The sequence below is a fragment of the Macrobrachium rosenbergii genome, chromosome 10, assembly GCF_040412425.1.
Source record: "Macrobrachium rosenbergii isolate ZJJX-2024 chromosome 10, ASM4041242v1, whole genome shotgun sequence".
In the NCBI taxonomy this organism is placed as follows: domain Eukaryota; kingdom Metazoa; phylum Arthropoda; class Malacostraca; order Decapoda; family Palaemonidae; genus Macrobrachium; species Macrobrachium rosenbergii.
The window spans coordinates 42,384,373-42,398,323 of NC_089750.1; the positions used below are offsets into that span (position 1 = coordinate 42,384,373).

Genomic DNA, 13,951 nt, shown 5'->3' on the forward strand with positions numbered 1-13,951 from the left:
AGCACAATATTTCGATTTATGGTGAATTTTTTAAAAACTTTTTCCTTATGTCCGCACCCTCAGAAATTCTTTCTTTCACGTTGTTGTAATGTTTGCACTGTTTTATATTAGTCGTTACATAAAGTTTTATATATGGAAATGTGTGCAATTTCATGTAGAATACAACAGAAAATAACTCATGGTTGTAGCTTTTATCAGTTTTGAAATATTTTCATATAAATTACGATAACTGCCAAAATTTCAACCTTCGGTCAACTTAACTCGACCGAAATGGTCAAAAAACATAATTATAAGCTAAAACTCTTACATTCTAGTAATATTCAATCATGTACCTTCATTTTGCAACAAACTGGAAGTCTCTAGCACAATATTTCGATTTATGGTGAATTTCTGAAAAAAATTTTTCCATTACGCCTCTATGTACGTGTAACTCGCCGAACATCTCAGAAATTCTTTTGTCACGTTGTCGTAATGTTTGCATCGTTTTATCATTAGTCGTTACATAAACTTTTACATATGGAAATGTGAGCAATTTCAGGTACTGTAGAATACAACAGAAAATAACTCATGGTTGTAGCTTTATCAGTTTTGAAATATTTTCACATAAATCACGATAACTTCCAAAATTTCAACCTTCGGTCAACTTTAACTCGACCGAAATGGTCAAAAACGCAATTGTAAGCTAAAACTCTTACATTCTAGTAATATTCAATCGTTTAACTTCATTTTGCAATAAATTGGAAGTCTCTAGCACAATATTTTGATTTATGGCGAATTTAAAAAAAATTTTTTCCTTACGCCTGCATGGTAACTCGGCCAACATCTCGGAAATTCTTTCGTCTCGTTGTCGTAATATTTGCACCACTTTATATTAGTTGTTACATAAATTTTTATATATGAAAATGTGCGCAATTTCATGTACAATACATCAAAAATAACTCATGGTTGTAGCTTTTATCAGTTTTGAAATATTTCCATATAAATCACGATAAATAGAAAAATTTACTTTCAATTCAACTTTAACTCGACCGAAATGGTCGAAAACTGCAATTGTAAGCTAAAACACTTACAGTCTAGTAATATTCAATCAATTAGCTTCATTTTTCAACAAACGGGAAGTCTCTAGCACAATATTTCGATTTATGGTGAATTTTGAAAAAATTTTTTTTACGTCCGCTTTACTTATTCATGCATCATTTTGTGATAATATTTTCTGTGTTGCTTTGATCGTTTTAAAATTTGTTATATACCAAAATCATCGCAATTTAGTGTACAATACAACTAAAAAAATTAACTCATTAGCTTTAACCGTTTTGCTTACAGCGATTTGTATACAATTATATACAAGTTTTTTTTTTCGCTGTCATATATTCCAATATTTATATATGATAATGATATTTTTTCATTTCTGATGGTTGCATACTAAACTTTAGGCAATGACAAAAAAATGAGCCAAAATGAACTCTTAATCTTAAAAACTAAGTGTGCTGTGATTTTTGAAAAAAACTTTTTTTTCCGCTTTGGCGCTAACTCACCGAACGCCGCCGGCATACAGGAGACGTTTTTGTAAATAGGGCTTCGGCGTTAAAGGGTTAAACACGAGGCTTGTTATTGTTGTTGGGGTTTGACTCAATCTGTTGTCGTTAACTGTTCTAAGTGTTTTGCTTCTTCGTGACGCACTAATACTGTTTTGTTCACTTTCGTTCGACGCTCTATTGCAGGATTTTTATTTCTTCATATAAGTTTTGCTCACCGTCGTAAAAATCCAAGTTCGTTTTGTAGATCTTCGTTTCACTGTAACTTGAGTAATTGCACTGATAATTTCGTTAATGTTCGTTTGTTTCGTCTCGCCTTCTGGATCCGCTGACTGCTGCCACCATTTATGTCGTGCCCAACTAAAAATATTTTTATTTCTTCTCACCTGTAAACTTCTTTACCTGTAGAGTCCACCTTCACTGCTTTCTTGAACCTGCTATCGTTGGAGGGAAATTATTTTAGAGTACTGGTATCTCTCAGAAAGGTGTAATAGAGACAAGATCTGTAGTTTCCTTATTTTAATGACGAAAGTTAACCACAAACTTAAGTACAATTTAAAGTTACAGCTATGCAAAGGAAATCACTCTTATTAAACAGTTCAAATCAGTCTGTTTGGGGAGCACGAAAACAAGGGGATGTTAACTTGAATCTGCTGCTTTTCTGTCTCTGGAACCCTTGGGTTTCTTGTTATCTGCAATCTCCTCCTCCCTCCAGTTTCCTGTTGGAAGGCTTTATCTGCAAGGCCTCCTCTCAAACAGTTGGTTGGGAAGGACTTTGGTGGGTGTTGTTTAAATCTCTCCTTAGAGGACTTGATTGGAAATGATCTTAGGAGGAGGTGTAAAAGACCCCTCCTTAGAATGTGTGATTGGAGGGTGTTGAAGTACATCACTTTGTCCAGCCCCCAATTTTCTGGAATTTCCATGAAAATACATATTGAAGGCGGGGTTAAAGAGATGGCTGGCGTTAGCTTCTTGGCAGTGCTGAATCATCACTGAGTAAGCTAAATCGCGAGGCCACAGTTTCCAAATTTTACAATCAGTTTTATGGCCCTGGGCGCAATATATACTCGCTCACTGTTTTGAGTTCGTGGAAGATGGTTTATTTCAGTCAGCCCTTCTTAGCCTCTCAAGCGAAAACAACCCAGGCGTTATCATTGTTCTCTCTCTCTCTCTCTATTCTCCCTACCTAATTTGTCTAACACCAGTGCCTATGGGGTCAGGACTAACCATACCACCTACTGATACAGTGTAGTCGAATTTGTTTGAGTTCGTGGCAGTAATGTTTTAAGAATACTGTCTCTGATGACCACCCTGTACATTTGGAGGCTTCTTCGAAAGAGACATTTCTGAAGAAGGCCAACGACATCCTACTTTCCTAATATCATGTTACCTAGGAAAGGAGCGTGGATTTGCCTTTTTAATGAGAGACATTAAAATTATTCTGAGCCCTAGTAGAGAAAGTGGTTTGTTTGTGCTAGAGTGTAGGAAAATAGGACCCCCTGGGATGTTTGCCTTGACTTCTAGGTAAACCTTAAGTGCTTGGACTGGGCATAATGTCTTGTCTGCTAAATTGAGATTTCTTATCAAAATAGGCTTCCTTTTTAAAGGATTCTCATTCTTGGCAAAGAATGATGGCCCTGGGGACAAAAATAACTGATGGTCAGCTGTTTGCCTGATGTATCGTCCCCATCTAAGAGAGCCCAGTTCACTAAGACGAGCTCCTGATGCTAAAGCAGTCAAGAAGATCACCATTTGCTGCATGTGAGTTGTGGTTGTATTGGGTCTGCTGAATTGAGGGGTTGACAGAAGTCTAAGCACCTTATTCAAGGACCAAGTAATTGGAAGCCTTTCGGGAGCTGGTCTTTGTAGTGCAGAAGACTGGAGAAGGGAAGTGATAACTTCTACACTGGAGTCAGTCCCGAATCCATAAAGTAAGGGTTCCGTTATTGCTGCCTTGTATGCCATGGTTGTTGTAACAGCAAGGCATTTGTCTTCAGAAAGGTTACAAGAAAATTTAGAAGTTTCTATAGAAATCCCAACTGGGCTCTCAGCATGGATATAATCTAACCATATCATCCACACAGACTGGTATTGTTGGATAGATGATGTTGGGTGAGTAATTTTCTTGGTATACACTACTTGAAAAATCCACACGTGAAGGTTGAAGGTCTCGGCTCAGGAAGGGGGATGCGCAGTCGACTTTCCCTCCTATTGTCCGGGATAGAACAGCGGATGGAAGTGGAATTGATATTTTTGCCCGTTGTTGGAGTAATAGGAACCAATGCCTGTGTGGCCAATTTGGGACTCTAAAGTAAGCTGTTCTTTGAAGATTAGAAGCTTGCTCAAAACCTTCAAAATGTGGGACAATGGAGGAAAAAGGTATAATGTCTTCCATTTGTTCCAGTCTTGTAGGAAGGCATATCTTGCTGTTGCTTGATTGTCCATGTTCGGAGACACATACACTGGAAGTTTGTGATTCTTGTATGTGGCAAACAGATCCACTTCCGGTTGTGGAAGCATGCTGGCTATTTTTTGAAGAGCGGTTGCCCAACATCCACTATGTTGAGGCTGTTGTTGTCCTTGATATTGCACTGAGAGACCATGTGAGGTAAATTGTAATCAAGTGCCACTTCCTTGCTTGTGCCATCCGAAGGATGGCTAGCTAATATTACCATATTGAGAGGAGGTGAACATGATCCCAACCTCTTGATGTAGGACATTGCAGTCGTGCTGTCTAGAACCAACAGAATGTGTCTCTTTTGGAGGTTTGGTTTTTTTTTTTGAGAGAAAAAGACAGCCATCAACTCCAGGAAATTGATATGACAATTCCTCAGAGTAGCTGACCACCTCCTTGCTACCTGACAATCCTCATAATGTCCTCCTCAACCTGTCAACAAGGCAGAAATCTTTGTGTTGTCACTTGTACAGGCAGAGGAGTCAGGATGGCCTGTTTTGCCTGAGACTCCTTCCGGGTCCAAGGCTGAAGTAACTCCAACTTTTTTATTCTTTTGATGAGGTTGTCTCTCATGTTTTTTCTTGCATACGATAGCCAGAATTTGTTCACATTTTTTTAGCTGCACTCTAAGTATTAGATCTAATTGCCGTCTGGAAACTCTGGGCTGTGCAAGGAACGTTTTGAGGTCTTTCCTTATTTTGTTTTGAGTATTGATGGGGAGAGACAACTGGCCATGAAGAGTATCCCAGCACAGTCCCAGCCACTGAAACCATCTGCTGGGCATGAGACGGGATTATTTCCAATTTATTAGAAAACTTTTTGACTAGAGTCTGTTGACCACTGCTCTTAGGTTTCTCAAGCACTCTTTTCTGCTGGGCCCCCAGATTAACCAATCATCTAGGTAGGCTGTTAGTTGAAATCCTTCTTGTCTGAGTTCTCAAATGACTACTGTTGCTAATTTTGTAAAAATTCTTGGGGCAATGTTCAGCCCAAAGGGCATGACTTTGAACCTGTACTTATCTTTCCCTATCCTGAACCCTAGGAAGGGGCAGAAGGGAATGGCGATAGGGACATGCCAGTTTGCGTATTTCAGATCTATAGAAACTGTCCTGATCCCTTGTGGAATGATTGAACACACTTGGCCAATGGTAGTCATCCAAAACTTTTGGCAAACAGTGTACTTATTCAATGTTGATAGGTCAAGGATCACTCTTTGTTTGGAGGAATCCTTTTTGGGGACACTAAAGAGATGTGCTTGGTGGCGAATATACGCATGTTTCTTTATGGCCCCCTTAAACAGGGCCTTCTGCACATAATCTTCCAGAGAGGGGTCTGGTTTTTGGAGGAACCCCTTTAAAGGGGGCGGGGGTGATGAGACAATTTCCATCCAGGCCCATTGAAAATAATGCTGTGTCTCCAAGGGGAAGATTTGCATTGCCTGTGGTGTCGTCAAAGCCGACCCCCAACCATACAATTCCTATTGGGGTCCACCTCTTCTGCTGCCTTTGCCCTTGATAGGCATCCCAGGTGTTGCTTTTCCTTTTCCCCAGTAGGAGTTTCTTTGGACCCTGTGCAAGGGATGTCTTTGCTGTTGCTGTTGTCCCTTTGTAGGGAGTTGTCCCTTCTGACCACTTACCAGTTTTTGAGGAAAACTTTTGGGGGTGACTGAAGGCTTATATGATTTTTGTTCATAGCAGGCCTTTTTTGGGTTTGGTAAAGGGAAGTTTCATGTTTTTTGTTTCCTGAGTTCCCCTTTTCCCAGAAGAGCGTGCACTGTACAATGCTGTTGGTGGGCTTGCTCATTAAGTTGAGCCACAACAGACTCCTCAAACAGGTCCTTACAGAAAGCGTTAGAATATAATAATGAAGTCACACTGGGGAGTGACTTGTTGGAGCCCTCCAAGGTTTTCATTCGCGCTTTTGTGCACCATTCTAGAAATTCATAGAGTGCTTCCCATAGGGTTCTCAGACCTTAGGCCATAACAGTAAAAATTGTTCTGGAATCTTCTGGAAGCCTTTTGGTGGCAACTTCCAGCAAGATGGTAGATATTACAATACTAAGGAGGCAGATCCTAGCATGAAATTCTGCTGAGGCTGTCCCCTCCGAGATTCTTCTCATAGGGGTCCCAAACTGTTGAGTAGCAATATCTAGGGGAGCCTTTTCCTTTCAAAAGGGAGTTCAAGCGTTGCCCATTCCTTGGTGGAATTATGTAAGACTGGGATGACTATGGCAAATGGCTGTAATTCTGCCATTGTCTCATTTTGTAGTCACTACAAAATTTTGAAAATCTGCCTTCACAGTGAAGGAACAGCAGGTTGGAGCTAGTACTCGGCGAGCAATTGGGGTCTTATCCAAAATAGCAGTAGAGATCCATTTTCCATTGACCTGGTAAAGGGTGTCTTCTATAGCTTTTAATTCTATAGACACAGGTAGGAGAACCATTTCTTTTAGTGATTTCTCAATGTTTCCTAGCAGGTGGTAGCAGGTGCCATTCTATATTAGTGAATGCTGCTGTCTCTAAATTCTACATTTAGAACTTCAATCATGGTTTTTCTCTCATTATTTAGATACCATCGGGAGAGAAAATGCACATGGAGGTATTTCGCCAAGGATTATCAGTACCGTCAGGGGTGAATATTGGAGCCCCTATTATCTTTTGATCTAAAGTTTTGTAGTCAGAACTGGCCATTTTGTTATTTCCAGTCAGAATTGTAGCGTCAGACCTTGTTTGGGCAAAGTCTGTATCCACTCTCACTTTTCAGTTACAGGATGCAGTACTTTTACACCTTGGGTTGTACAGGACTAACCCAATTTCCTCTTTAGAATCATGTATCATATACCTTATATATTGCCGTTCTGTGGCAGGGACATCTTTGATGTTACTCATAATTCCATACGGAATTTATCAAATTTCACAAACTGTGTATGTATCCCTTTTGGGGGAGCTTGCGCAATCTGACAGCTTCAACAACTGAACTATAACTGCCTGTTAACTAAGGGGCAGAAGTCCTGGGTGAGTTACTATACCCCTCCAAGAATGTAGTCATTTCAGTCGGGATTAGGTGGACCCTAGTATCCCTTTTGAGGGAAAGATCCTCTTCAGCACCCAATAGCTGCATAGGGGATAGGTTTCCTTCTGTAAAGTTTCTCCCATAATTAGCTGAAATTTGTCCTTGAACCTTCTGGGTTCTGCAGGGCCGTTTCAGTGGCAATGTCCACTTCATGTTCATTAGTAGGGATGTCACCCCCATGTAAAGATTCCTGCACTTCTTCCGCTCTGGTAACCTAGGAGGTAATGGGGACTGATGATACTGGATTTTGGCCCAAACGTAGATCTTGTTCTGAAAAAGGGTTAAATATCAGTTGCCGGAGTTCTGCCAGAAAGATATCATCTCCCCCTTCCTCACCCCTATTAAACCCTAGGGCCCATCAAGACAGTGTAAAATGAGCAATTTCTTCCTTCAAACTTGCTGCCAGGAGCATACTGCAGTACAAATTTTGTATGTACCTGGTGTCCACCCAAATTTTCCTTGTTTTTTGCAAGGACTATGATCATGGCAGGTGGTATGGGCCATACCCACTGGCAAAAAACAAACTGAGCAGTTTGTTGCGGAACACTTGAGCTGAGGGTCTTTGGTAATGGCTGCCCTGTAGTGATATAAAACAAGTTTTTATTAGAGACTAGTTAGTACTAATTGTCTGTAATCCTTATGTAGATAGTATAATCGATATTACAGGCTAACTTGATTACAAGTGTGTAGCTGTAATATTTTATTTACCAAATTGTTATGTGTTGAATATCTATATTTATCTATATTAGCTTAAACACACTAAGATTTTGGTTAATTTTGACACTAGTGTATATAGCTGTATTACTATACACTGTTAGGCCTTTGCAAGGGCTATGTGAAATTTAGTATTTTGAATGTCATGCCATTTAGGCTAATTGCTATAAACTAATTTGTTTATCTAACCCAGGCTACTGTTTGATATGGCTTAGATTAATGTTTCTAGCATAATCTACATTAGGCTAAGAATAGTGGGTTCTCACTTAACCTATTCAAGGCCACTGCCTTAGTCTGGGCTTATTTAAATCACACTTAAGGATATAAACTACATGGGAAAAAAGCCTCATGTAATCTAGTTTACTATTTAATCTGGCCAAGGTTACACCTTTATCTGATATTTGGCCACTGTTTTATTTAATTTCAACTACTGTTTAGGCTAATAATATGATATTCCCTAAAGGGATTCCCAGTTAATCTAGTTAGGCAACTGGCTGGTCTAGGTTTGTATCACCTTTAAGGATACAGGCTACATAAGACTCCACTAATATGTGGCCTTACAGATAGGCTACTGAGATGTAAAAACTAGGTTACATTTAATTTAGCCTAGGTTACTGTTTATATGAAACTGTTAGGCCAGGAGTAGGATATTTCTTAAAATGTTCTCACTTAACCTAGTGTAAGTTATTGCTTATATAAAACAGAAATTCACTAGTATGTAACCTTATAGCTAGGCTACCATTTTGTGTCGCCCAGATTATCATTTTTACCTAATCCCAGGCCATGTGGTCTAGGATACTACTTAGGCCATGATAGGATCTTTCTCAAATGGTTCTTTCTCACTCTGATCTAGGCTACTGCCTAATCCAGGTTATTTAACTCACACTTACAGGTATGGTTTACATAAAACAAATTTACCCTAGTATGTAGCCTTAATCTAGCTAGGATTAATTTTTTATCTAGTCCTAGGCTACCTGGTCTAGGCTAATGCTTAATGCTTAATCCAGTAATGGGATGTTCATAAAAGGTTATCACTTAACTTAATGTAAGGTACTACCTAATCCAGATTATTTAGATCATGCTTAAATGTACAGGCTCCAGGCTACTGTTTTATTTTGACCAAATTAGTATAAAATCCCAGTGTCCTTGGCCTAAGTTAAGCCACTATGTAGGCCCATAATAGGATATTTCTTAAAAAGTTACTCTTAATATAGATTACTACCTAATCTATATTATTTAATTCACACTTAAGGATATGTGATCATAGGTTACAGGCTATAGACAACATCTGATATTTATCCAGTCTAAATTATTCTCAATCTGATCTAGGCTACTGCCTAGAGTATTGTAGACATTGTAAAATCTGAAAAGATTTTCTATATTATTGATAAATTGTGGAACATTTCTTTTAGTTAAAACATCAAATTGAAATGACAAATTTTAAAAATAATTTGAACTTTTCACAACTAACAATCAGCGATTATGACTAAGCGCCGGCCATGTGTTAGCAAGAAAATCCAGGTTTTCGGCTTTCACACAATTTAACTACCAATTCCAAAAAATTAAAAACTAAAACTTTAATTGGAACTTAGAACTAGGTGCTTAATTTGCTTCATTAGGTGATTCCATTATGAATTATGGAGCACTGACAAATGAAACAGATCCAAAGTGACCGAGGAAAGTAATTTTTTCTTGGTTGTCCTTCCATGCCAGTCCCTTGTTGAAAGTATGGTGGACTGTGCATGCACATTAATCACTTCCTCTTCTTGCAGGTTTTGGCTAAGGAAAGAACTAGGGTACAGCTTCACTGTAAAATAAGGGAAAGAGCCCTCTTGTCTTTTGAGTCCATTACTTACTCCTTCACGTGTTATAGTGTTTATCATTACGACACAGTACCTGGCCATGAGACCAACTGAAAGAGAATTCTCTGGTATTAGTTTGGTCACCATGGAGCTCTGGCGGACCCATGGAAGGTAACTCCTTGAGGATGAAACAAGTGACTACGCAATAAAAAATTAGCAAATAATTGCACATGAAAAAGAGAGATGCCTAATCATTCCTCTGATGTGACTTTAAAAGCCTTATTTCATCCAAATATTGTAAAATTGAAGTGGAGGATTGAATTGGGAAAAATGGATGCATACAATTTTGTTGTTTGCTGAAGGCATTTCTGATGTGGAATTTTGGATTAAGAAACAAGAAAGCTAGAAAATAGAATTTTGTTTTCAAAGTTTATTATTTGTGAACTTACAGTCAAATATGTAAAAGAAGTTCTTAACCATATAATGAACTCAGAACATCAGGTATTCCCTTCAATTTTTTTTTTCATTCATAATATGTATCTAGATACCATTTTACCCCAGCCTTTTTTTTTTTTTAATCTTGAAACAGTGGAGGCAAGTTCTGAAGCCTTCACCCCTAAAACCCCACCCACAAACAAAGGCTGAATACCTTCCTTTTAGTCATATTAATGAGGTTGATTGGGAAAGGTAAAAAAAGATACAGCATTTTTTCCTTTTCAAAGAATGAAAATAATATGGAGTTCAGAACAAATGAAAATTTAATTCTTTTAGTTTAGGTGTAAATAGGCTGAGTAAGAACTGTCATTTTAAATGAAATAAAAGGAGACATAGAAAATGCTGTAAATTTTTTTATGTTCCTAACTTAATTTGAAAAATAAAATTTCAAAATTTTCTATAAGAAACTTCTAAGTGCATGATAAACTGACAGTAAAGTTTCCTCAGGTCATTCCACCAATTTTATAGAAGTGTATTATGTACAGAATGGTGAATTTTTTTCAAGTCTTTACTACTTGCTCAGACAGTGAATGGTGCATGGGTGTGTATTGTAAAGTAAATAAGCTTCTCTACACTAGCGTAGACATGTAATTACTGCATTAACTGCTAAAGATAGGGATGCATACATGCTAAGCCATTATGAAAATTAGATATGAAAGAAATCAGTTATTTAACTAATGTATAACAGATCAGTTTAAGAGGAGTGTAATCTCTGACTAACTTAATGTCTGGAAAACAAATATTGTATCACAATTGTCACAAAAAAAAATTGAATTAAGCAGATCAGAAAACTCTTGCTTATGATAATAATAAATCCATTATGTAATAATGACTCTAATAAGCCAAGACCTTGAACTTTTACTAATTAAAAGTTATTCCAGGAAAGGAAAATCATAAACACTTATGAATATGCAAAAAATTACAATTTTTGATAACCGACATGAGCATAAGTAAAAAATGGAGTAAGCATAGCAAAGGTCAGTGAACTTCCCCAAGAAAAACATTAATGAGCATATAAGTTATCCTTGATCATTTTGACAAAAATATACAGAAAATGATGAGAAGATTTTTTAATAAATAGTAGACAAACAGAATAGCATCAAGAACAAAAGAAACTAATGAGGAAGTTCAATTTAGAGACACATAATACACTTGCCCAGCAAAGCTAAATTATAACCACCAAGATAAGGGCATGTTGGATAATATAGGCTGTAACAATGAAAGAAAAAAGTCAACAGGCATGTTTAGACCAATAGACAAACTTGATATGACCATTTCCTTCTTGGGTGTGCTGGCAGTGAGCTGGATTTTCCTTTTAAACGTGCCTGGAAAGATTGCTGGCACATGTGAAGAGTCATCAGTGTAAAAAAAAAAATCTCTCTCTCTCTCTCTCTCTCTCTCAGTATGTTACTTAAATTTTATAACAATGTTTGAATTTGGAATAAAAAAAAGTATTTTCAGGTAGTTTAACTGAATTTGTGGAATAAATAAAAATTAACTTTCTCTTAACAGGTATTACCAGGAGAAACTGCTTTAGCTTTTTACACAGCGCGCAATCCTACTGATCGGCCAGTGATTGGGGTTTCAACATATAATGTCATTCCTTTTGATGCTGGACAGTATTTTAACAAGATTCAGTGTTTTTGCTTTGAAGAGCAACTGCTCAACCCACATGAAGAAGTAAGTTGCCATGTTGTGCAATTGTGTGCAAAACTGCCATTACTCTATTCAGAAATTTTTTGACTTGGAGAATTGATAGTGACTATATTTCAGAGACTTAGAGACATTAACCCTTAAACGCTGAGCCTCTATTTACAAAAGTGTCTGCTGTATGCCAGCGGCGTTCATGAGTTAGCGCCGAAGCAGAAAAAAAGTTTTTTTCAAAAATCACAGCATGCTTAGTTTTTAAGATTAAGAGTTCATTTTTGGCTCCTTTTTTTGTCATTGCCTGAAGTTTAGTATGCAGCCATCAGAAATAAAAAAAAATATCATATATAAATATTGAAATATATATGACAGCGCAAAAAAAAAATGTCATATATAATTGTATACAAATCGTGCTGTGAGCAAAACGGTTAGAGCTAATGAGTTATTTTTTTTCTTTGTATTGTACACTTAATTGCGATGATTTTGGTATATAACAAATTGTAAAATGATCAAAGCAACACAGAGAAAATATTATCACAAAATGATGCATGAATTTGTAACTAGCCAACGTAAAAAAAAAGTTTCAAAAATTCACCATAAATCGAAATATTGTGCTAGAGACTTCCCGTTTGTTGCAAAGTGAAGGTAATTGATTGAATATTACTAGACTGTAAGTGTTTTAGCTTACAATTGCAGTTTTCGACCATTTCGGTTGAGTTAAAGTTGACCGAAGGTAGAATTTTTTCTATTTATCGTGATTTATGTGAAAATATGTCAAAACTGATAAAAGCTACAACCATGAGTTATTTTGTGTTGTATTCTACATGAAATTGTGCACATTTTCATATATAAAACTTTATGTAACAGCTATTAGAAAAACGGTGCAAACATTACGACAAAGTGACGATAGAATTTCTGAGATTTTTGGCCGAGTTACCGCGCAGACGTAAGGAAAAAGTTTCTTTCAAAAATTCACCATAAATCAAAATATTGTGCTAGAGACTTCCAGTTTGTTGCAAAATGAAGGTAAATGATAGAATATTACTAGAATGTAAGAGGTTTAGCTTACAGTTGCGTTTTTCGACCATTTCAGTTGAGTCAAATTTGACCAAAGGTTGAAATTTTGGCACATCGTGATTTATATGAAAATATTTCAAAACTGATAAAAGCAGTGCAAACATTACGACAAAGTGACGAACCAATTTCTGAGATGTTTGGCCGAGTTACCACGTGCGGACATAAGGAAAAAGTTTTTTTCAAAAATTCACCATAAATCGAAATATTGTGCTAGAGACTTCCAATTTATTGCAGAATGAAGGTAAATGATTGAATATTACTAGAATGTAAGAGTTTTAGCTTACAATTGGGTTTTTTTACCATTTCGGTCGCGTCAAAGTTGACCGAAGGTTGAAATTTTGGCACTTATCGTGATTTATATGAAAATATTTCAAAAGTGATAAAAGCTACAACCATGGGTTGTTTTTTGTTTTATTTTACATAAAATTGCACACATTTTCATATATAAAACTTTATGTAACGGCTAATATAAAAGGTGCAAAAATGACGACAAAATTACGAAAGAATTTCTGAAATTTTTGGCCGAGTTACCGCGCGGACGTAAGGAAAAAGTTTTTTTTAAAAATTCACCATAAATCGAAATATTGTGCTAGAGACTTCCAATTTATTGCAAAATGAAGGTAAATGATTGAATATTACTAGAATGTAAGAGTTTTAGCTTACAATTGCATTTTCTGGGCTTGCCCTGTGTCGCTGAGTGAAATGTCTCTATACAGCACACATTTCTAGGTATAAGTATTGCTAGATATACCAGAGAAAAAAGCCAATAGGATGCCAGAGTTACTACCTCTGGTTCGATACATCCTTATAGGATGTCGGTATGTCATCTAGGAGCGAGTGGAGGCCACTACCACAGACACTTAACCCAATAGACTCCTCCTCTCCAAAACCCCTCTGCCTAAGAGGTGCCGATACAACGGTCCCACCACCGCTACTACTAATTCTACCCATAATACACCATCCGCTTATAGCACGCTCTATAAACAACACGTTGATTTTTTGTGGTGCTAGATTTGCATCTTTATTTTCCTTTACGGATTATTTCACTCTACCTGATGGCTTCAGTTGATCAAGGCGCATCTTCTTCCAAGTTGAGTGTTCAATTTTGAATGTTTTGGGACTCGAACGGGTTATATAAGTCCCGTTTATTATTT

At 37.1% G+C, this 13,951-nt stretch overlaps 1 protein-coding gene across 6 annotated transcripts in view; it reads left to right on the forward strand.

Annotated features, from left to right (window-relative positions):
• The window catches only part of Cox11 (Cytochrome c oxidase copper chaperone COX11), a 263,017-nt gene that overhangs the window by 95,577 nt on the left and 153,489 nt on the right, over positions 1-13,951 (forward strand). For 5 of the 6 annotated variants that reach the window (XR_010854281.1, XR_010854280.1, XM_067110185.1 and 2 more), the window contains one exon: positions 11,586-11,753. The exons of the other annotated variant lie outside the window; for it this stretch is intronic. Coding sequence is in view for 3 of the 5 variants with exons in the window: in XM_067110185.1 (XP_066966286.1) it covers positions 11,586-11,753 (168 nt within the window). In the remaining 2 variants the exon portion in view is untranslated. The remainder of the gene's footprint in view (positions 1-11,585; positions 11,754-13,951) is intronic. 6 annotated transcript variants of the gene reach the window in all.